The sequence below is a fragment of the Phlebotomus argentipes genome, unplaced genomic scaffold, assembly GCF_947086385.1.
Source record: "Phlebotomus argentipes unplaced genomic scaffold, Phlebotomus argentipes genome assembly contig_6, whole genome shotgun sequence".
Lineage (NCBI taxonomy): Eukaryota > Metazoa > Arthropoda > Insecta > Diptera > Psychodidae > Phlebotomus > Phlebotomus argentipes.
Window position 1 is genome coordinate 4,021,797 of NW_026776145.1, and position 20,566 is coordinate 4,042,362.

The 20,566-nt window shown below is 43.4% G+C and overlaps 3 protein-coding genes across 6 annotated transcripts; 2 read left to right on the plus strand and 1 right to left on the minus strand.

The window, feature by feature from the left end:
• Window positions 1-117: 117 nt before the first annotated feature.
• On the minus strand, window positions 118-20,548 carry LOC132255695 (protein crumbs). 3 transcript variants are annotated; one of them, XM_059751824.1, is made up of 11 exons: window positions 20,330-20,548; window positions 15,678-15,812; window positions 14,316-14,534; window positions 12,622-13,626; window positions 12,422-12,553; window positions 12,102-12,359; window positions 8,416-12,033; window positions 8,233-8,357; window positions 7,927-8,174; window positions 7,689-7,857; window positions 118-228 (listed from the first exon to the last, which is right to left on the minus strand). In XM_059751824.1, exons 1-11 carry the CDS (start codon window positions 20,367-20,369, stop codon window positions 133-135), a joined length of 6,045 nt encoding a protein of 2,014 aa, XP_059607807.1. In that variant the 5' UTR covers window positions 20,370-20,548; the 3' UTR covers window positions 118-132. The 3 variants fall into 3 exon arrangements, with proteins under 3 accessions (XP_059607807.1, XP_059607799.1, XP_059607815.1); XM_059751816.1 differs by lacking the exon at window positions 118-228 and adding an exon at window positions 6,120-7,402 and having other exon boundaries at window positions 20,330-20,547; XM_059751832.1 differs by lacking the exon at window positions 118-228 and adding an exon at window positions 7,437-7,563.
• Window positions 829-2,840, plus strand: LOC132255739 (probable peptidoglycan muropeptide transporter SLC46). Its single transcript, XM_059751883.1, has 4 exons — window positions 829-1,100; window positions 1,163-1,322; window positions 1,744-1,832; window positions 1,901-2,840. Exons 1-4 carry the CDS (start codon window positions 833-835, stop codon window positions 2,794-2,796), a joined length of 1,413 nt encoding a protein of 470 aa, XP_059607866.1. The 5' UTR covers window positions 829-832; the 3' UTR covers window positions 2,797-2,840.
• Window positions 2,942-6,036, plus strand: LOC132255775 (uridine-cytidine kinase). 2 transcript variants are annotated; one of them, XM_059751930.1, is made up of 5 exons: window positions 2,942-3,120; window positions 3,196-3,261; window positions 3,343-3,777; window positions 3,847-3,895; window positions 5,431-6,036. In XM_059751930.1, the coding sequence occupies exons 1-5, from the start codon at window positions 3,004-3,006 to the stop codon at window positions 5,577-5,579; spliced, it is 816 nt and encodes a 271-aa protein (XP_059607913.1). In that variant the 5' UTR covers window positions 2,942-3,003; the 3' UTR covers window positions 5,580-6,036. The 2 variants fall into 2 exon arrangements, with proteins under 2 accessions (XP_059607913.1, XP_059607921.1); XM_059751938.1 differs by lacking the exon at window positions 5,431-6,036 and adding an exon at window positions 4,259-5,377.
• Window positions 20,549-20,566: the final 18 nt, after the last annotated feature.

Genomic DNA, 20,566 nt, shown 5'->3' on the forward strand with positions numbered 1-20,566 from the left:
CCCTCGAGCAGTACAAGAATTTGCCAATCGCTTCTTAATAAATCACCTGTTGCGATTTTATAATTGGCTTTTTGCATGACAAAATTGCTGGAGCGTGTGTTTTTATTTACCAACAAACAATTTACATAATTCTTAGCTCCCCCACTTGAGGTCATATCCGGCTTTGAGGTTGTCCAGTGCTTCTTGTGTCGCTCGTGTCTTTTTGTGTGAAGATGAGGCTGAAAGATGCTGCCAGAAAAAACGAGTCTCAGAAATTCCAATACAATTATTACTGTGGCAGAAGATTGTGCTGAGAAGCCTTCGCATATAAACAGGTTTTCCGTCTCTATTTATTTCTTCTTCATTCACCTGGCGGTCGCTTGGACATCCTCAGCGACATTCGGACGGAGCGCGCGAGATCAGTTGAGATTTCGGAAGTCACGAGGAAGGATGACGATTTAGTTGTTCCAACAAGTTTCTTGAGATCTCGTTTGCCTAACTAAATGCAACTCGAGTAGAAAAATTTCATTAGCACTTGTTAGAAGTGAATTGTTAGTGTCGTTGTGAGATCATTTCAGTGCCAGTTGAACTGTTGAACATGGTTGAAGTGACTTTTTACGATAAATTCAAGAAAGTCCTCGGATTTTGGAGGCATATTACGGTGGAGCCACTTCTGGTTTGCTGGCTTCTTCCAACATGCTTCCTCATCGCCGCCATGGAGAATCTCGAGCTGGAGAAAACTTGTCGCGTGAATCTGCACTTGGAGGACATCGTCTGCACCAACATGATCAACAGAACAATCCACAACATCGATTGCACTGAAGTCACGCCTCCGGAAGTGAATGTGATGAACATGACCGGCGATACGGAGAAGAACAGAGCGGAAGTGGTGCTGGTGAACGAAGCTGGAGAGGTGAATCTCGATGTGCTGAAGGAAAAGGTGTGTCAAGCCGAGACTGAGAGTCAAAAGATTGTGGCTCTGATCAAGGGATACCGAGCTCCAATCTCTGCAATTTTCCCTCTGATTATTGTCATCTTCGCTGGCGGCTGGAGTGACAAGAAGAGGATCAGAAAGCCTCTTCTTCTTCTACCCATCATAGGAGAATTCCTTGGATGCCTCGGTAGATAATATTTCCCACCACTTACTTAAGCGCAATCTTAATTCATCTCATTCTTTTTCAAGCTCTCTTCATTTCCGCCATTTTCATGCTTCAGCTACCACTGGAATTCGCGGGTATCCTTGAGAAACTCCTACCCGCAATGTTTGGAGGATTCACACTCATGTTAATGGGAGTTTACAGCTACATCACGGACATTACAGCTGAAGAGGATAGAACCTTCAGGTGAGTTTAGCAAAAAGCAACAAGAGACCTTTAATCTCACACAAAAGAAACTATGCGGAGAACGCGGAGAATATGATATGGAAATCGAAAGCTCGTTTTTTGGGAGGTGCAAGCAAGAATGACGGAATCTCGAGAACCACACGAGTTAGGAAAAAAGTCACAACAAAAAAGCTCATAAATATTTTGAAGCCAGTGATGGCATTTCTCGAATAGATTCTCGCTTTGGCTTTGATACCTAATTAAAGTCTCGTATATTTTCTTTTGCCTCATAAAAGTAATTGTATGGAGATGTCTCGCACTAATTGATTGCAAGTCAAGGGGTGAAGAAATCTGCAATTCTCGGTATTTTTGTCAGATATTACGCTTATCTGGTGATTTGTTCACAAATTATGGCGATATAGCAACTTTTTTATTGTTGTAGGTTTGGAGTTCTTGCCGTCTCGATCTCTCTCATCCCGATTGCCGGAGTTCCTTGGAGTGGTTATCTCTTTGAAAAGCTTGGATATGTCTGTAAGTGTGTCAGGCTAATAACATCTAAAGAATAGAGCATAAAATCATCTCTTTCTCTCCATTTTCAGACCTGTTTCTGCTATGCTTGATCATTTATATCGTGGGCATCGTTTATGCACTGATCTTCATAAAAGAAGTCCCAGCGCCTCGCGATCAGGAAGAGCAAAAAGGTGACACAAATGGCACAAACGGTGTGAATCTGGAGAATGGCCAAGAAGCCAAAACACCTGAAAAGAAAAAGAACGCCTTGCTGGAGTTCTTTGATCCCACTCTCCTCAAGGATTGCATCAAAGTCCTGACTCAGAAGCGCGAGGGCAACAAACAGATCTTGATCATCCTCCTTATCGGCGCCTATTTCACCTTCTTGGGACCTCCTTTAGGCGAGACGGACTTTATCTATCCATTCGCCAGGAAGAAGTTCAATTGGCAAGCCGTTGAATACGCACTCTTCCTCACTTACAGCACTTTCATAGCACTCCTGGGAACAGTATTTATGATTAGTTTCGTCAGCAAGTTTCTCAAGTGCTCAGACGCATTGATTGGCGTGATCTCAACGGTGGGAACTGTGGTCTCAAAGCCAATCCTCGCCTTCGCCGCTTCTTCTGTTGCCTACTATGTTGGAACAGTTGTAGATCTCTTCCTGGGATGCCGTCCGATAGCCCTGAAGAGCATAATTTCGACATTTGTGGAACCCAATGAAATAGGTCGAGTTTACTCAATTCTGGGCATCATGGAGTCACTAGTGCAGTTCATCTTCCCTGCCATGTACAGTGCTGTGTACATAAATACGCTGGAGACCTTCGTAGGAGCAATTTACCTCTTTGGCGAGGTGTTCTTCGTTCCCACTCTTCTGATCTTCGTCTACTTGTACATTCAACACAAGAGAAATCCGAAGAAACCAGAAGAGGAGAAACCTGAGGAGTATAAGTCAAATGGTCTTGAAGAGGAGTCCACTTACATGTGAGCCGAGATTATAAAATAAGTTTAATCAATAAATACTCAAGTCTGTACAAAAGAGATTTTCATAAGCCAGCAAAGGGTTAAAAAGGGGGCAAAAATAAAAATCCCTCATCGGGCAACCCGAGAAGATGAAATCCTTCGGCGCAGAACTCTAGTCGACATTCTTCGCAAAAAATTGTTCGTGTTGTTCAGGCGGAGGAAAAACAGAAAAATGGGTGATAAAACTGATTATCTCAGTGTGAATGGTGCAAAATCCAGTGCAATGACCAATGGTGAAGTGAAGCAGCCCTTTTTGATTGGTGTGGCCGGTGGAACGGCATCGGGAAAGGTGATTTTCTGGGACTCTTCCCAGCCCGGAGTTGTCTCAGATAAAATGGCTAATATTTGATGTTTTACCGTGCAGTCGACAGTGTGCAAGAGGATAATGGAGCAACTGGGCCAGGCGGACATGGATCACACGCAGAGACAGGTAGGATTTGGCCGAGCGAAAAGGTCCGGAGAGAGGAAAGTGAGGTTATGGGCGAAGACTGAGACTTGTCTCCCGGAATAGGTCGTTTGCATCAGCCAGGACAGCTTCTACCGCGAATTGACAGCCAGTGAGAAGTCAAAGGCGGAACGGGGAATGTTCAATTTCGATCACCCAGATGCCTTCAACGAGAAACTCATGCTGAAGACGCTGCAGGACATCTTGGCTGGGAAGAAGGTGGAGATCCCAGCCTACGATTACCGCACGAACTCCCTCCATCCGGAGCGCCTTATCACCATCTACCCCATGGACGTGGTGATGTTCGAGGGCATCCTCACGTTCTACTTCCCAGAGATTCGGGATCTCTTCCACATGAAGCTCTTCGTGGACACGGATTCGGACACTCGCCTGGCTCGCCGCGTTCCGCGTGATGTCAATGAGTGGGGCAGGGATCTCGACCAGGTGCTCAACTACTATCTCAACTACGTGAAGCCAGCCTTCGAGGAGTTTTGCTCACCGGTGAATCCACTTTTCCCCTTGCCATTCACACTCATGGGCGGCGAACTAACGATCCTTCCTCTCTTGCAGACCAAGAAATTCGCTGATGTGATCATTCCACGCGGAGCTGACAACACAGGTGTGTCTCAATCTCTCTCATTACTTCATCTCCCAAACACCTCTCGCAAATCCCCACACGGCAAATTGCTTTCAAGAATGCCATTTGAGAGTTATCAGTTCACACGATTCTTATCTCTGTCTCTTCCTTCTGTTTTCTCGCCTTGTGCGCGCGCGCACTTTGAGCGCAGTTTACTGTTTATGGACTTGAAATGCAAACATTTACCAATGTGACTATGCTTCTCGGCAGATAAGCACCCCTTCTCAGCTACGCTCAGGCTGAGAATGGGTGATGCAAATTCCTCCATCCAGAAGAGCTAATAATGCCTAGAATAAGTTATGAGGGCAGAGAGAATTAGCATCGACTTCTGCTTATGTTTTACAGTGGCTATAGACCTTATTGTGCTACACATCGGCGAATTGCTTCGTTCCGGAGGCTCCACGGCCAATCTGCCGCCACTTTTCCCCATGCAACGACGTGATCGAGAGCACTAATAGCGATAAAATACTAATAAAGACTAGATTTTAGTGTATTAACCTCGAGAGAGGTGCTTTTATAGGCCGCTAGAAGAGCCCAACTGCACCATTTCATGATGCACAACATGAAAGAAAACTCTGCAATGGTGCAGCGGCTCTTCTGCGTTAAAGGGTGATTTTTTTTAAATAGAAAACCATGTCATTTTGATCTGCTTTTTGAAATAGTTTTTTTTTTTCAAAATTATTGAGTAAGTTATGTATTTGAACTTAAAAAAGAAAACATGTAAAAGAGACTCGAAATCACCCTCTGTTTTAGTAGCTACTTAACAAATTTGTGTAGATATGTTAATCACACAAGCAAATTGATGTAAAATCACCAAAAAGTATCTAGTTTACTTATTAGACGAAGGAATATTTGTAAAAGTGTTTTTATTCTGAAGTGTTTTGGAAATTGTATAATGATTTCTTATCTTTTTTCCTTCTTGTGTACTGTATTTCCGATCAAAGCGTCTCTGTACTACTTATGAAATGGTATTCTGTAGAAATAGCATTGGTAAATGTATGTCAGGTTCTCTATGTCTTGTCTTAATTTGCACCAAAGGTGAAAAACGTCCTGATAACTCTCAAATCATTCCCATTCCATTTGTTTTTCAACTTTTGAATCTGGTAACAATAAAAGTCAAGGGGGAGATAATATGGCTAGATATCATTGAATCATGATATGATTTATGGGTTCTCTTGTGTTGACGAGAGGATTGAGTACTTCTTACTTAATTCGCCGTCTTGATTTTGATTTACCTAATTTCGTTTGATGAATGTTTATTTGGCTTTTCCAACCTCGATGAAGCTTTTCCTCCTCGAACTTGAGCTTAACAGATTCAACAAAGATCTATTGTGCCAGAATATCTTCTTCTTGACGAAATCAATATTTTCCATTTTCTGTACTCTTCTCAACAAAAATATTTACTCGATGAGTGTGAATAAATATTATGAAAATAATTGAGTGAAATCTTATCTCGCAGTTCAAGAACGAAGATTATGTTCTCAGATATATTGATTAATTGCATTTCTGCCTTTCAGTGGCCATTGAACTGATTGTGGAGCACATTCGAGAGTTTCTGAACAATCGCTCTTCCGCGGCCGGACGAAGTCAGGACCTTGATCTTCCACCAGTGGCGACGAGGCGCGGAAAACCCGACAATATTTCTCCACTGCAGAGACTCCACTGAATCCCCCAACAAACTGATGACAATTCAGACCAAAAACAATTGATATTTCAACTCTAAAGAGAGAAATCACAGCAATATCGTCGATTGGAGTCCAACTTTCGTACAAAATTCATCACTATCATTGGATATAACTGAGTTTTGCGCTCTCTCGAAGACTTTCAAATCATTTTCTAGTCGCAATTGGCTTCACAAATGTATTAGTTTGTGTTTTTTTCGAATTTGCTTACTAAAGATTCAAATACCAAAAAAAGACGGAATATCTTGAATATTTTCAGAACTGATTAATTCTATAATTTAGCTTCTTCCCAAAGAGAAATTATTTATTATTTGTCTTTAATACTTTTGCGAATTATTTAGATGATAGAATTTGTGTGTTACCGAAGAAAAAAAAATCTATGCTTTGTACGCGAAAATTTTGTCGTAATTTATTTCGGAAGCAAAAATTTATCTGCAAATCGTATTTATAGAGAACTGTAATTGTTATTATCACTGAGATAAAATTGTAGATAGGAGTTATATTTTAATAAAGAACGTGATTACTTCTTTTGTGTTGAAGAAATCCACTTTTATTTCATGGGAAAATTACATTGTGAGGCTTAAGTTTAAACAGTCGTCATTGAACACCATCTCGAAGTCAAATTTTCCCTTTGGTTCTCGTGGTATTTTTTGCAAATTGATGGATTCTCCTCAATTACTGGTTCTAACTCGGTGCGGAAATCTCGAATCCTTAATATTTACACTTTGTATAGCGTCTTAATTAACGATTTAAGTACAAAAAGGATGTTTTTATCATTCAGGACGGCACTTTTAAGGCAACTTTTCATACTACTTTGTGAGTTCTTGTCGTTATCAAAAGGACGGTTGAGGCTTTTCACGAGTATTTCCTCAAATTTCATTGCAATATCTTCATATAATCTTCTCAATGTTATGCCGCACCATTCGCAATCTTATATATTCAATCTATCCAAACGCAAAGACAATTAACTAATAAAAGTTTGATTGTGAAGCTGTCTGATTAATTACAATTATTTAAATTACTTGTAAAAATTCGCAGTTCTCATTCGAGAAGAGCTTCTCTCACCATTAAAACCATTAAAACTGATTCTGAGGTGGAAACTCCGTGCGAATTTGTGAAATAATTAAAAATACTGACGTAAAGATATCAATCAGTACCAAAATTCTTTTGTACAATTGCATTTTTCACTTGATATTCTCATTTAAGTACCAATTTAGCCTAATTCCTTCCTCATCATCTCGCACTTCTATCACCTAAGCTCTTCATCTCATTAATTCTAGCATTTGTAAAATTACTTAGAGAGAATTTAAGAATGTTTCCCGCCTTCTGTGTCTATATTTAAAAGAATCCTCCTCTTGTATTGTCTTAATTTATCGTTATTTATATCACATAAATTCATTCAAGGCAACACGTCACATTTTTTTTTTCTCCAACTACGCGTTCGAATAAATAGGTTCTCATTCTAGTAAATCGTTATGTATAAAAATATAGAGGGAAAACCCGCATTTAGTCGTGTGTATGTGTGAATCGTCTTGCATGCGTGGAATGCGCTGAGCAGGCGGAATGTGATGATAACTCAGATCAGCCTCTCTTCGGGCGGCGGCTTGAGCACATTGTCCATCTCGAGACGCGGGTTGCAGTACTCCTGCGCCGAGGGACTGTAGGTGCCTCTCGTGGCCCTCTTGTTGCGCGCCATCACCAGGAAAGCCGCCAGAAGGCCGCCGCCGAGCGCCAGCAGCCCCACAACGATCGGCACCACGATTATCGCGATGTCCGTAGGCGCGTAGCCGCCCTCGAGTGGTGTCGCCTGTACCAAAAAGCTCAATCAGTAATCCAAAACCCCACAAACACTTGAATGAAGGCAAAGAGAAGAGCGCAAAGATGATGTGCTTAGTAAAAGTATGATAGTGAATTTCTGACTGCGCGCTTCATGTACAAGTACACGAAGGATGTGTAAGAATTAGTGTCCTAAAAGAGAAGAGATTTCCTGATAGCCAGAGAAACATGTGCCAAAAGAGAAAGCCTACAGCCATGCGTGAAATGTCGTGGAAAGGATGATAGGTAAGGCGTGAGAAAGTGACAAATCTACTCACGATTTCCGAACAATTCCTCCCAGTGAAGCCTTCAGTGCAATTGCAAGTGTATCCAGGCTCCACGTCGCAGTTCTCTATGCAAACTCCACCATTGTGACAGATTCCCTCCTCCAAACACGGATCGGGTGAGTCGCAGAATCTTCCGCAGAGTCCCATTTGGCAGTTGCATCTGGAAAATCAATCAGAGATTGCTGAGCATGCAACATTGCCTTCCTTGCGTGCCAGTTCTAGTCCTTACTTGAAGGATCCTCGAGTGTTGAGACACATTCCTCTTCCGCCACAAGTGATTCTCTCAGTCGCGCACTCGTCAATGTCATGATCGCAATGCACTCCATCGAATCCAGTTCCTGTGCAATTGCATCGGTACTCCCCAATGGCATCCGTGCAAATGCCACCGTTCTGGCACGGATGCGAGGCGCACTCGTCAATGTTGATCTCACAGAGTCTTCCACCGAATCCCAAGCTGCACTGACAAATTGGCGGCAACTGCAGAAGAGAAATCACATCAATTTTACAGCATTGAAAGCACTTCAGAGATTCTTACCGGCGGCTCAGAGAAGCAGAATCCTTCGTTCCTACAGGGTTCTACCATGCAGAAAGCAGTGTCGCAAAGCGGCCCTTCAAATCCTTCCAAGCAGTTGCACGTGAAGTTATTGCCTGTCAAGCCATCTGTAAAATCAAGCCAAATTATACAAGATTCCTACCATAAAGACAATAGAACACTCACTGTATCCATCTATGCAGCTCGATCCGTTCCTGCAGGGATAATTCTCACATGTCACAAGACGCAGAACGTCACACTGCGTCCCAGCGTAGTCTTCTGTGCAGGAACAACTGTAGTTTGCGAGGAGATTTGTGCAAGTACCGCCATTGTGGCAAGGATCAGACTGACACTCATCAATGTCCAGCTCACAGTGTCGTCCCTCAAATCCTGGCATGCAATTGCAGGTGTAATTGGCAATTCCGTCACTGCAAGTGGAATTGTTCGTGCACTCAGCCGTCAAACACTCATCGATATTGAGTGAGCAATCATCTCCACTGTATCCCAAAGGACATTCGCAAGCGTACTGATCAGAGGGATTCATGCACTTTCCGCCGTTGTCACAATCGTGCTGGAAGCACAAAATGCAGCCCTCCGTCGGTTTGGTGGAGTTCAGAGCGTAGTGCGAACGAGGCTCCATCTTTCCCTTGTACACTTCAATGTCAGGGAAATACGGCAGCAGGAGATCATTAACTCTCACTTCACCCAAGCATCCCTTGAACTTCGCTCCATTGTTTGCTGGTCCTCTGGGAATACTGTTGTCCACATTTGGCGGCACACCGCCCAAGTGAATGAGGAATTTTCCACTGAAGAGATGCAACAAGGCGTTCTGATCCACAGTGGCGAAAATAAGAGGATTGGGATCAGGCATGTTTTCCCATCCCTTCCAACCACCCTCCAGACTACCATCCTGAACTCTGATGAAGATTGTGCTCCAATCATAGTCCGCAACTTCCTTGTGGAAGCGCTTAGTTTCCGGCAGATCTGACGATAATCTCCACTGGACAGTTACTTGATCATTGAACACAGCAATTTCGAAATACATATCCTTGTCCTGGACATACAACAACGTTCCGCCGGTTTTACTTCTGTACGAGAGTTGAATACTGGTTTGCTGGTAGTCATCAGGCATATCGGGATCCTTGGGCAGGAATTCAAATGCCATTGGACTACCTTCGTTACCCTGGAATGTCATATTTGTGATGCACTCAAATCCATCATCAAGATTCTGGCACGTGGCATTTCCTGGACACTTGTGCAGTTCGCAGAACTCAATGTCTTGGCAGTACTTTCCTTTGTATCCTCGCGGACAGATGCACACGAAGTCATTCCATGTGTTGCGACAAGAGGCTTCAAAGTGACACGGCGACATCCGGCAGAGATCATCAGAAACCTCCCCTTTGAGGATCGAAGAGCGATCAATTAAGACCTCTCCAAAAGGCGGCGGAAGATCCAGATTAACCTCGTTCAGAGGATACAATTCCACAATCATAACTTGTGATCCATTAGTCACTTGAACATCTTGAATGATTCCTTTGAAGTAGTTGCTTTCCGTTGAGAAATTCGCATATGGCGGCGGTCCGCCGAGATAGAGCACTTGAGCATCGAGAATCCCAGTGGAAGAGAGAGTCTTCCTGAAGTACTCTGTGCCGTTCAGCTTCACCTGTACCAGAGTTAAATTCCTAATGACCTGTATCAAGTGCGTATTGCCGTTGTCCAGCTTATTCCCGCCAACTGTGTAGGCTTCGGGAGTACCATTGAAGAGAATCTGCACGTGAAGCTCTCCGCCCAGGAGTTTAGCCGACACGTAAGAGTCCCCAATGTCCCTGTTCGAAGGGATCTTGCTATCATCACTGCCCAAGTAGAAGATCTGTCCAGTCGGCTGGCGAGTCTTGATGAACATGGAAATATCGACAATGGTTCTCACTGATCTCCTCGGTCGCTCAGCAACTTCCACAATCGCTGCTGACTGTGTGGTGTTCTCATGACCGAAAGTCGCTGCGGTGATGTTAAACTTGCACGTGTGTCCGAGATGAGGACGCGTGCAGGAGCATGAGAATGTGTGCCACAAATCCGAGCACAGACCATTGGAATTGCACGGATTCGGCTTGCATTGCTCAGTTCTCGGGCATCCTTGGGCAACATTCACCAGTCGCATGGTCTTGTTGTCCGGATCGAACGGAAATACCCACTGTCCATTGATCACCACATCTTCCATGCACCCCACAAAACTAGAGGGAGTGTGAGTCAAGTGCCGCAAATAGGAGTTGAGATTAGGAATGGTTCCACCCAAATCTGTCGTTGGGAAGCTCGTGTGACTGGCATTTGTACCCTCATACGAATTTATCGGGTAGATTGTCTGCTCTTCATTGGCCGACAGAACCAAATGGGAAGAATTGATGGCCACAAAGACCTTCTGCCACTTGCTATCATTCAAGCCGGATCCAATAAAGACGCCTTCCCACTTATTGAGCAGTGACGAGTGGAGATTCAGTCGTCCATTCACCAATTCCAGGATGTAACTGTACGTGTTCCCATTCCCAAACGCCAGAATGCCATTTGGCAAGGTCGTGCGGAATCTCAGCTGTATCTCATACCCTTCATCTCTCGATGTGTTGACGGTGATCAAACTACTGGCGACGAGAGACATTGTTGTGATCTTCTCGCATGTTGATCCTTGGAAACCCGATCGGCAAGAGCAGTTGAACTTGTGCAGAGTCTCATTTTCCAAATAAGGAATGCAGATGCCATCATTCAAACACGGTTGAGTTATGCATCCAATGAGACCAACGCTGCAATTCTTTCCGCCCCACTGAGGATCACAGTCACAGATGTAATTGTCTCTGCCATCCATGCAAGTTCCGTGGACGCACGGTTTGTACTTCTCGCACTCGTCGATGTTGATCTCGCAGTGCTTGCCCTCAAATCCTGGCTCACACTCACAAGAATACGTCCCAACTTCGTCAACGCAATTGCCGTACTTCGAGCAAGGATTGCTCTCGCACTCATTGATGTTTATTTCACAGTTTCTGCCAATAATCCCTTGCACACAAACGCACTCGTATCCACTAGCGTTTTCATATGCGAAGGGATTGGAGAAGATCTTGGGAAGATGATATTTCTGACTCTCCGACAGTTCGTACAGTGATCTGTCTGATCTCTCATAGCAAGTGCCATTGTATTGGCAAGGTTTCACCTCACACTCATCAATATCCACTTCGCAGTTCTTTCCTGTGTAGCCAGCATAACACTCACAAGTGTAATCATTGACCTCATCGTTGCACTTCGCTCCATTCTGGCAGGGATTCGTCTCGCACTCATCAATGTTCATCTGACATTGATCACCTGTGTATCCAGTTCCCTTGCAGTCGCAGTGATAACCGCCCAGCAAATCAATGCACCGCCCGTCGTGGAGACACGGTTGCGATTCACAATCATCGATGTCAATCTCACACAATCGTCCCGTCATTCCCGGAATGCAGACGCACGTAAAGTTGGCAATCTCATCGAGACATGTGGATCCCTTTGAGCATGGATTGTCTGCACACTCGTCAATATTCGTTGAGCAATCCTTGTCTGTGTATCCAGCTGGACATTCGCACTTGTAGTCATTCACGAGGTTCAGACACACAGCGTTGTTCTTGCACGGATGACTTAGACACTCATCGACGTCGAGATCGCACACCGCACCCGTGTATCCAGGCTCGCAGTAGCACTTGAAGGAACCAGGCAAATTAACGCAGATCCCGTGACTACAGATGTCAGCCTTCTCACACTCATTCACGTCATTCTCACAGCGAGTTCCTGGAACAGAACAATGTCAAATGATCGCGTGTCGCCATGGCCAGACCAATTTCGCAGACTTTTCTCACCATTGTATCCACTAGAGCACTTGCAGTAGATATCGCTTCCTGAGCCATAACAAGAGCCACCGTTGAGACACGGCTGAGAGGCGCATGGAGTAACTTCTGGACAATTGCTCCCATTACAAGCCACCGATCTCTCACATCGACTGCCCTCGAAGCCTGGCGGACACACGCAATCCGTGTAGTTGAAGCCACAAGTTCCACCATTGAGACATGAACACTCATCCGAGAACGCCAGAGCGATGGGAGTCTCGCAGCGAGGACCTAAGTGGGAGAGACAGAGATTATTAATCTGATTCTCTCGGTGACACTCATGCTAAATCCACCTGTAAAGCCAGCAGCACAGATACACGAAATATTCGAAGCTGTCCCAACACAAGTGGCCCCATTGAGGCAAGTGCATGCATTACTTTTAGCAGATTTTTGATTCGGCTTAGGGCTACAATAGCCTACAGTGCCTAGAAGCAAATAAAAGCGTCATTTGCAGAAGTGCACATAAGCCTTGGCAATCGCAAGCATGACTTACCAGTTGTTCCTTGCTTGCAAACACACTTCCCGCCAATGCAATCCGAATCGCTGGGACACTGCGGACACGGCGGAGCGATCTCACACATAATCCCTGAGTAGCCGGCCAAGCAGGAGCACGTAAAGCCACTCTTGGTGGAAATGCATGCGCCTCCATTGCGACATGGCTGAGATTGGCACTCATTTATGATGACATCACAAGTGGGACCTCCAAATCCAGGCTTACATTCACAAATAAACGAACCAAATGTGTCGAAGCAATTCCCACCGTTCAGGCAAGGATTTCTCTGTTTGCACTCATTGATGTTGATCTCACAAACATTTCCTGTGTATCCAGTGCCGTCACATTTGCACGTAAAGCCTCCGATTTCATCTACGCAGGTTCCCAAGTTCTGGCACGGCTCGGATTCGCAGTCATCTCGATCGAATTCGCACACTGTTCCTGAAAACCCATCTAGACACTCACAGTCGAACGTCTTGCCATTGCCCAGCACTCGGCAGGTACCATTATTGTGACAGGGATTGTTCTCGCACAGCGGATGCACACTCAGCTCTGTCTCGCAGCGAGATCCTGTGAAGCCGGCCGCGCAGAAGCACTGGAAATCGCCACGAGAATCTTCCAGGCACGTTCCGCCGTTGATGCACGGTTCACCCTGGCACGGCGGACCGGCGTCCACTTCGCAGTTCTTTCCAATATACCGCGCTGTGCAGTGGCACTCGTAATCCTCCGGACGATTGATACAGTTTCCATGCTGCATGCACGGATCGTGTTCGCAGTGATTCACCACCGAACTGTGCACGATGTCATCCAAGACAGCACTGCAGGGACCGCTGGGCATTGGACATTCGCCCAAGAGAGCGCCCACCGAGTGAATGGTGGAAATGTTGAACACCAATCCAGGCCCATGCAGCAAACATCCTGAATAATTACTGCCCAGGATCAGAACAGCTGCCTCATTCTTCACCTCATTGTCCGTGAGAAACTCAGTGTTATGCGTTGAATTGGCTGGAGGAGATAAAACACCAATAAGTCATATTTTTCGCACTAAAAAGCTAATTGTTCATGTGAAATACATCACAGATATATTCCGAGAATTCTCACACAGCAAATCAACTCATTTGCTTACACAGAGTGTCCACAAAGAAGCCCCAAGTGGAACAAATTAGAAGGGAAATGTTACCGTTTTAACTCAAAATAAATCAATGGAAAACTCTATATACAGAAGCAAAGTATTGCAACGACAAAAGAAAAGAATCAACAAATAATATTTTTAACTTGAAGAACTTGTATTGTGTCTCCCCACGGTCAATTATGCAATAATAATGCAAATTAGAGAATTGCGCTTTTTGTATTTTTCAACGCTGTCATTGCAAACATTTTGCTTTATATTCATAACTTTAATTGACAAGATGTCTAAACATTAAATCTATTATTACTAATGTAAACGCTAAAAATGATTATATGCTGAGATTGAGATCCAAGCAGAAATTTCTAGTCAATTTCAATTCGTCAATCTTATCGCATTATCTTTTCACCATGCCTGGCAATGACTCCATCTGTTCACCTGAAGAATGCACTTCAAGCTCAATTTGCAATATCGTAAAATGAGCAATTTTCTCAACAGAAGAAAGCTGCACGAAAGGTGCGCTTCCTCGCCTTTGCCACGAGATCAGCATCTGTTGTGAAACACTCACCAATGACCATTGATTGCCGGTCCACGATCAAATTGAGAGTGCCCAGCTGGTAGAGAAATTCGATGGTGTGCCAGCGGTTGTCGAAGAGTCCTGGCAGCCCGTCGAACTCCACGATGGTGTTATTCTTCTCCGGCGTGGCCAGGGACACAGTGACCGAGTGTGGATGCACGGCCAGCCGCAGAGTGTGCTGCGCATAGCGCTGTGAAAAGATTTCACTGCCTGAAATGCAGAGAGAATGGCAAAAATATACAAACGTGAATCTTGGGCAAAAATACTTTTTCATTTCTAGACCGTGTAATTTATTCCATGGAGAAATATAATCGCTTTTTTGGTGTGTTTTAGAGATAGAAGCAGAAGAAAAAAAAATGAATGGAAAATCCATATTAAAAAGCACACCTTTGCCAATATTTACACTTTTCTCTCATCTTTCTCTCTCCTCTTTGTGATCGATTCTCACACAACATTTAATTCATCTTTTTCTCCACCTTCTCTCTTCCATATGTGTATCATTTATTCTACAAATTTCTCTTTCTCCCCATCATAAAGTTCATTTCAGCACAAGTCACGCAGTTAAACTGCCATTGTATTAAAAGTGCCTTTAGTTGAAAATGTAATTTATTGTGTGAGACACCGCTAAAAGGTTGATTAACTCATAGAATTCTACTCAATGTTGTGAAATCACGTCGATATTTTGAAACTCTAATAATCCTTGAAAATGTTGCAGATTACAGGAAAATGATATCGCGCAGACCTCAACTAAACTTCCGGAGATTCCATTAATATGCACAAAAAGAGCGTGAAACAAGAAATCCTCAATAGTCTAGGTTTTTTGCAAGCATAAATTCAATTTGTTAATCAATTACATTCCCTCTTGAGGCGTGATAAAGACTCGAAAACTTCACCTTTGAGATATCTTGCGAAAAATTGAGCAAGACCAGCAAAAACTATGTGAAATTGTTTAATGAAATTAATGCTCTCCTCACACAAAACACCATTAACATCTTAAGAGGTGTTGTGTGGCTGTTGAAACTCCTTTTTCAATGCCTCTGCAATTGAGAGTGAGAAAGAGAGAAAAACGACACGAGAGCAGCAAAAACATAAACAATTGACTGTAAGTTGGAAGAATTTGGTTGAAATTTCAATCCTGCAATTCTTTAATCGTTTTCACCTCTCTTCATAACAACTGCCACTGAATCCAGTGTGCATTATATAAGGCGCACGATGGGCAGAAGAGAATTGTCTAATTGGACCGGCCAATTGCGTGCTCATTTATGTTGTTTTCCCCGCCGATATAATTACAACATTGTTGGCTCATCTTCGAAAGCATACATATGTTTGCGGTGGAGGAAAAAGTAACCATACCTCGACATGTTCGGAAGTTAATTGCTGAATGTCCCCAGAGTGGCATCGGCGTGAGCAGTCTCAAGTAAGCCGACCCATTGAAGAATGCCTCCGGTGGTTCCACAAGCGCTGCTATGGAGACTGTTGGTAGCAACACTGAAAAGAAGTGAGAAAAAGTGTTATTCCTCCACTCTTTGCACACACACACCAAACACCTGACTCAGTTTCTCCGATAAACATCACTCTCATTTGCCGCCCATTCCCCTGATGAGACCCTGAAAGACGTGTTCCTTCCGTACGTTCGCTTGTGGGAGTCGAACACACTTCCTCGCCACCATTAAGAGTGATATATGCACAGAAATAGACATGAAATCATTTGCATTCAGCCGCATGGCGATCGATGAAGGGCTATTTGGCGGAAGCCCCTCATTAAGCACCGCCAAAACACCAGGAATTCCAACGAAAGCTGCAGCAGATTGCAGGAAAGCGCGTGCAACAGAGAATGCACGGCCGTCAGACACCTGCTATTTTCTCTCCCCGAAAAGAAATCAACCTAAAACGTCTTCGCGGAAGTGAACAACAAAGTCAAAGAGACCCTTTAGCCAGTCACATCATCTTCTCAGCGCGGTCTCGCTTCACCAATTCTAAACAATGGCAGAAAAGTCATAAAATATTCTCAATTTTTTCCCCTCGCCATTCCTCTCAAACAAGCAGGTGCAGAAGACATGAGAAATGGTGAGTTATATCAGGGATTCCTTCTGTTTATCTGAGCAAACATCGCACAATCAAGTGGGTTATAGAAAAGAAAAATATTATTGAGACATTCCACACGGAATAATCAAGAAAATTCTTATCACCGAACGATAAAAAAACGACTAGAAGAATACAAACACACACCTTCTCTAATAACACTCCGTGCTTCTAAGATATATTACCAGCATGTAAATTTTCTCACGAGTTTTAGAGAGCTTAAGAAGAAAAAATATTAAACTCCCTCCACTTTTTTCTCGTCTTCTTTTACATCATTGCAGAATAAACTCATGAGGAGGACAAAGAAGAGACGCAAAACAAGGTAAAGTCTTCCGGAGACGTTCGTGGAATAATAACATTTCTTTCAACTCTAACCACGTCCAGCACAGTGTCCAACCATTGTCCAGGTATTGTAATCTTGGATGAGTGCACATCTTTCATAATATTTATTGCGAAATAGCGGAATGATATTGATAAAGTCTACCGCAAATTTCCGTGGCTAATCCAAAATTCACTGTCTTCAATAGCCGAATTAAGTCGAACTAGAACCAGAAGTCGTTCAAAGACAGAATTTTGAAATACAAAATATGTAGTTATTTTTCCGTATTTGCGTAAAAATAATTGCATTTAATAACGCATGAAACACTCCACAGAACATCTGCAAAATTTGGCAATGAAAAAATCATTTTCAATACATTTCCAAAACATTACAAACATTATAAATAATGGAAGACTAAATTTTTAGGTCAAAAATAGGAATTTTGACCATTCACATGGGAGCTGTAATGAGAAATGTTATCCAAGAATACTGTTTTACATGCTCTTCATTACAATTCGAATCATTTCTCTTCTTGCGCGCCTCTTGCCAACACTTATACAATGACTGGCACTCAATTAAACATTACAAAACACACTCTGGATGGGATTTCTCTGTAAAAGCGCCACAGCGAAATCACCTATTCTCTCTGGCCAGCGAGATTGAACTTGGGTGTGACTCACGATCTATGTTAAATTGGGTTTCTGTTCACTTGGGCGGTCAAATCTCCTTCAAGAGACACTCCGAGATCACGCGAACGTGAGGAAGGAAAAGTCCATAAATCATCGCTACTTCTGGGGAATTACTCAGATGATAAATTGAGTGAATGAAGCATTTACAACATCTTTCAGATAAAATTGCATACAATATGATTTAAAAGGTGTGTTTTTCTGCATGTTTCACCGCCAAATCATGTCAAAATGCGACCAACACATGAGATTTTAAGGCAATGTCTTCATTGTTGTTAATTTCCTTTCATCATCATTATCATGAATCTCTCGTCGAGATCAAGAAGAACAAGAGACTAGAGAGAAATTGGATGGAAGATCCCAAAACACTCGCTTTTTACTGTGAGAAATCATACATTAAATATCTAACATGTTAATATCAATTAAGGAGGTTTTCACGACAAAAGACTCATTTGCAAAATGCAACACGCCTCGCGAAAGTCGATGAACTTCGAGAGCAAGTGAATGTGTCTGCAATCTTACATGTAACTTAACGACGTGTCTCAATTTTCCCAAACAATCTTCACTCCCCATTTATTTGTTGTTACCCTTTTGATCTGCCGTGTTAAATGGCTCTTTCACTCACACACAGACGCGACTCAACACGCGAGATTACCTTCAAATCGTAGGCAATTGAAGAAATTTTCAAGAACCCAAAATTACTTTTACAGTTTGGCAATCTCTTTCTCTTTACAGCTTCACCTCGTTCAGAGGATCTTCCAATGAAAGCCAAATTGTTCATAATGATGGCTTAAAGTTCTGTCACTGCTTGATGAAATACCATCTAGAAATCACTTGAAGAAACTCACAGTTTTTTTGCCTCAACGCCAGAGAAATGACTTTCTTTTGGCCATTTTCATAGTGAGAGAAATAATAGTATAACAAGTGATTTAGCGGTGGAAAAGGCATTTCTTTTTCATTAATTAAATACCTGCCCAATTTTTGATCGGTGACACGCCGAAAAAAACTGTCATAGTCACGTCTTGTTGGCAAGTGGAGAGGAAAAATGAATTATTTTTATGTGAGAGACACGAATTACCGTGAAGTAGAGAAAGAAAGCAAAACCACTTGAGAAACTCTTTCGTCGCTCAAGTGAAAGGGGATGAAAAGCAGAAAAATCCTTACAATTCCTTCTCAGAAATTTTCAAGCACTCCGCCTGGGAGACGCATGAGATGAAGACGTTGCGTGAAACATGTAGATTTGCTATTGAAATTCAACCTCTTCACAGCAAATAGCTTCAGGTTCTCTTGAGTCACACAGCAAACCTCTCTTAAGAGCTGAGGAGGCAAAAAAGGCCATTAAACGGGAAATACAATTAGGAATTGGTGCTCAAAAAAGACATTGTAGAGCAATGTCTTTTGCATAAAGTATTCTCTGCTATAAACCATTGACTTTTCCACTCGTTCAGACGCAGCAACAAAACTCTTTTGCTATTTTTTTCCTCGTTCGCCACACGTTAATTCACCGCGACATGCTAAATACAGAAGGAAAAACAAGAATTGCGAAAGATTTTTCTTCATAATAACGTAATATTAACTTCCGATAGAACCTTCTTTCTTGCAATGTGGGACAAAACAAGCTGTTTATGCAACTCAGTGGCGTCCAGTTTAGTCTGAGTGTTGTCAAAATTATCACCACAATTCCTGATCTTCTTGGCTGAGACATGGTTCAACTGAATTCACGGCCTTACATGAATTAAAGCTTCCACATTCCTGCAAAACACCTTCAAGAACTCCTTCGTAAACATTCCACGGCGATTCTTCAGCATTTTTTAAAACTTTTTCTGTCACTTTAGCAGTGTAATTTCCCCTCTTAAAGCATTTAAATTCGTCTCTGAATTTTCGTACATTTTCTCTTCACGGCAAACATAAAAAAAATGTTCGCGGCACTCGCCAAAGCAGAGAAAGATCATCCGACTCTTCATTACATTTTCTCCTGATCACTCAGTCAAGAAATATTTTAATTATCGAATTTATGAAGCTTTTCATCTCTTGGAAAAATTCCATCGTCATGAAGTGAACATGATAGACAACAACTTGTTCGTATTATTGCAAATGATACCATTTCCGCAGGAGGGTTTTGTGAAATTGCCTCGGCAAAACATTGTTTTCATGTTAGCAAATATGTTGTGCGACGTGTGATTTCTATACAGCTCAATTATCAAGCAGAATTTTCCCGTTTTGCTGGCGGAATAACATGACAATCCCACTCAAAAATGATCGTCAAGTGGCATTGCGCAAAAAAGGAGTGATTTCATGTTTACTAATCTCGCCAGTGATACGCATGGAGATCGTCTGCTCGCGGATTTGATGGTGTGAATCCCGGGGAATGGGCGACAGATTGGGCAGAAGCTGGGAGAAAGCCGGAGACCTTCAAGAGGCCAGAACAGCAGCCAAGTGAACCGAAGCGATCCAGTTGATTTGGCGCTTTGTCTCTGGCGAGGGGCGTCAGATAGAAATGCCAGAGCTGAATTTGAGCCGCGCATTTCATCTCTGGCCACCGGAATGAGGGCCACACAGAGAAATTCTATTGTCTGACCACAGCCCTGAGGCTGTGTTTGTGAGCAACTATTCCTCACTCCACAGGTGAGTCGCGATGCAATTGTGTGTCGCCAATTGTGCCCTCGGTGAATTGGAATAATTGAAGAAATGTCTGGCATTGTGGGCCCAGATGAATGCCCGGACTGATGATCACCTGTGCAGCCTTTTCAGGTGCTCTTCTACGCACACTTTTTCCGGGAGGGCCACCTTTCCCGGCCACTCACACAGCGACGCCTCTGACCACCTCTGTGTCGCCCAACACATGCCAGAAAGTGAGTCACTCCCGCCGAAAGAATGCCACACACACGCGAAGGTGGGAAGCGCAACAAGAGACTCACCGAAAACGACGAGCGCCCCAATTGTGGCGCTGAAACGCATCTTTAAGGCCCCTAATCGCACCACAAATGGCTCATTGGCGGTGCTCCTGCGCTCCTTCTGCGTCCACCACACCACTTTGTCACAGGTAAGTCCCACCAACACAAGAAAGGTGATCACAGGAATTTCGCGAGATCGGCGAGCGCACCTTCACTCCACACCACGATCAGCAGCCAACTGACGAGCCGAGCCGCGACCAC

Coding starts and splice junctions, on each gene's coding strand:
- LOC132255739 (XM_059751883.1), top strand. CDS start 833: ATGACCGGCGATACGGAGAAGAACAGAGCGGAAGTGGTGCTGGTGAAC. Junction 1,101..1,162: donor AGAATTCCTTGGATGCCTCG/GTAGATAATATT, acceptor TTCTTTTTCAAG/CTCTCTTCATTTCCGCCATT. Junction 1,833..1,900: donor TGAAAAGCTTGGATATGTCT/GTAAGTGTGTCA, acceptor CTCCATTTTCAG/ACCTGTTTCTGCTATGCTTG.
- LOC132255775 (XM_059751930.1), top strand. CDS start 3,004: ATGGGTGATAAAACTGATTATCTCAGTGTGAATGGTGCAAAATCCAGT. Junction 3,121..3,195: donor GTGGAACGGCATCGGGAAAG/GTGATTTTCTGG, acceptor TTTACCGTGCAG/TCGACAGTGTGCAAGAGGAT. Junction 3,262..3,342: donor TGGATCACACGCAGAGACAG/GTAGGATTTGGC, acceptor CTCCCGGAATAG/GTCGTTTGCATCAGCCAGGA.
- LOC132255695 (XM_059751816.1), bottom strand. CDS start 20,369: ATGCGTTTCAGCGCCACAATTGGGGCGCTCGTCGTTTTCG. Junction 14,535..15,677: donor TAACTTCCGAACATGTCGAG/GTATGGTTACTT, acceptor TCTGCATTTCAG/GCAGTGAAATCTTTTCACAG. Junction 12,554..12,621: donor TTGCAAGCAAGGAACAACTG/GTAAGTCATGCT, acceptor ATTTGCTTCTAG/GCACTGTAGGCTATTGTAGC.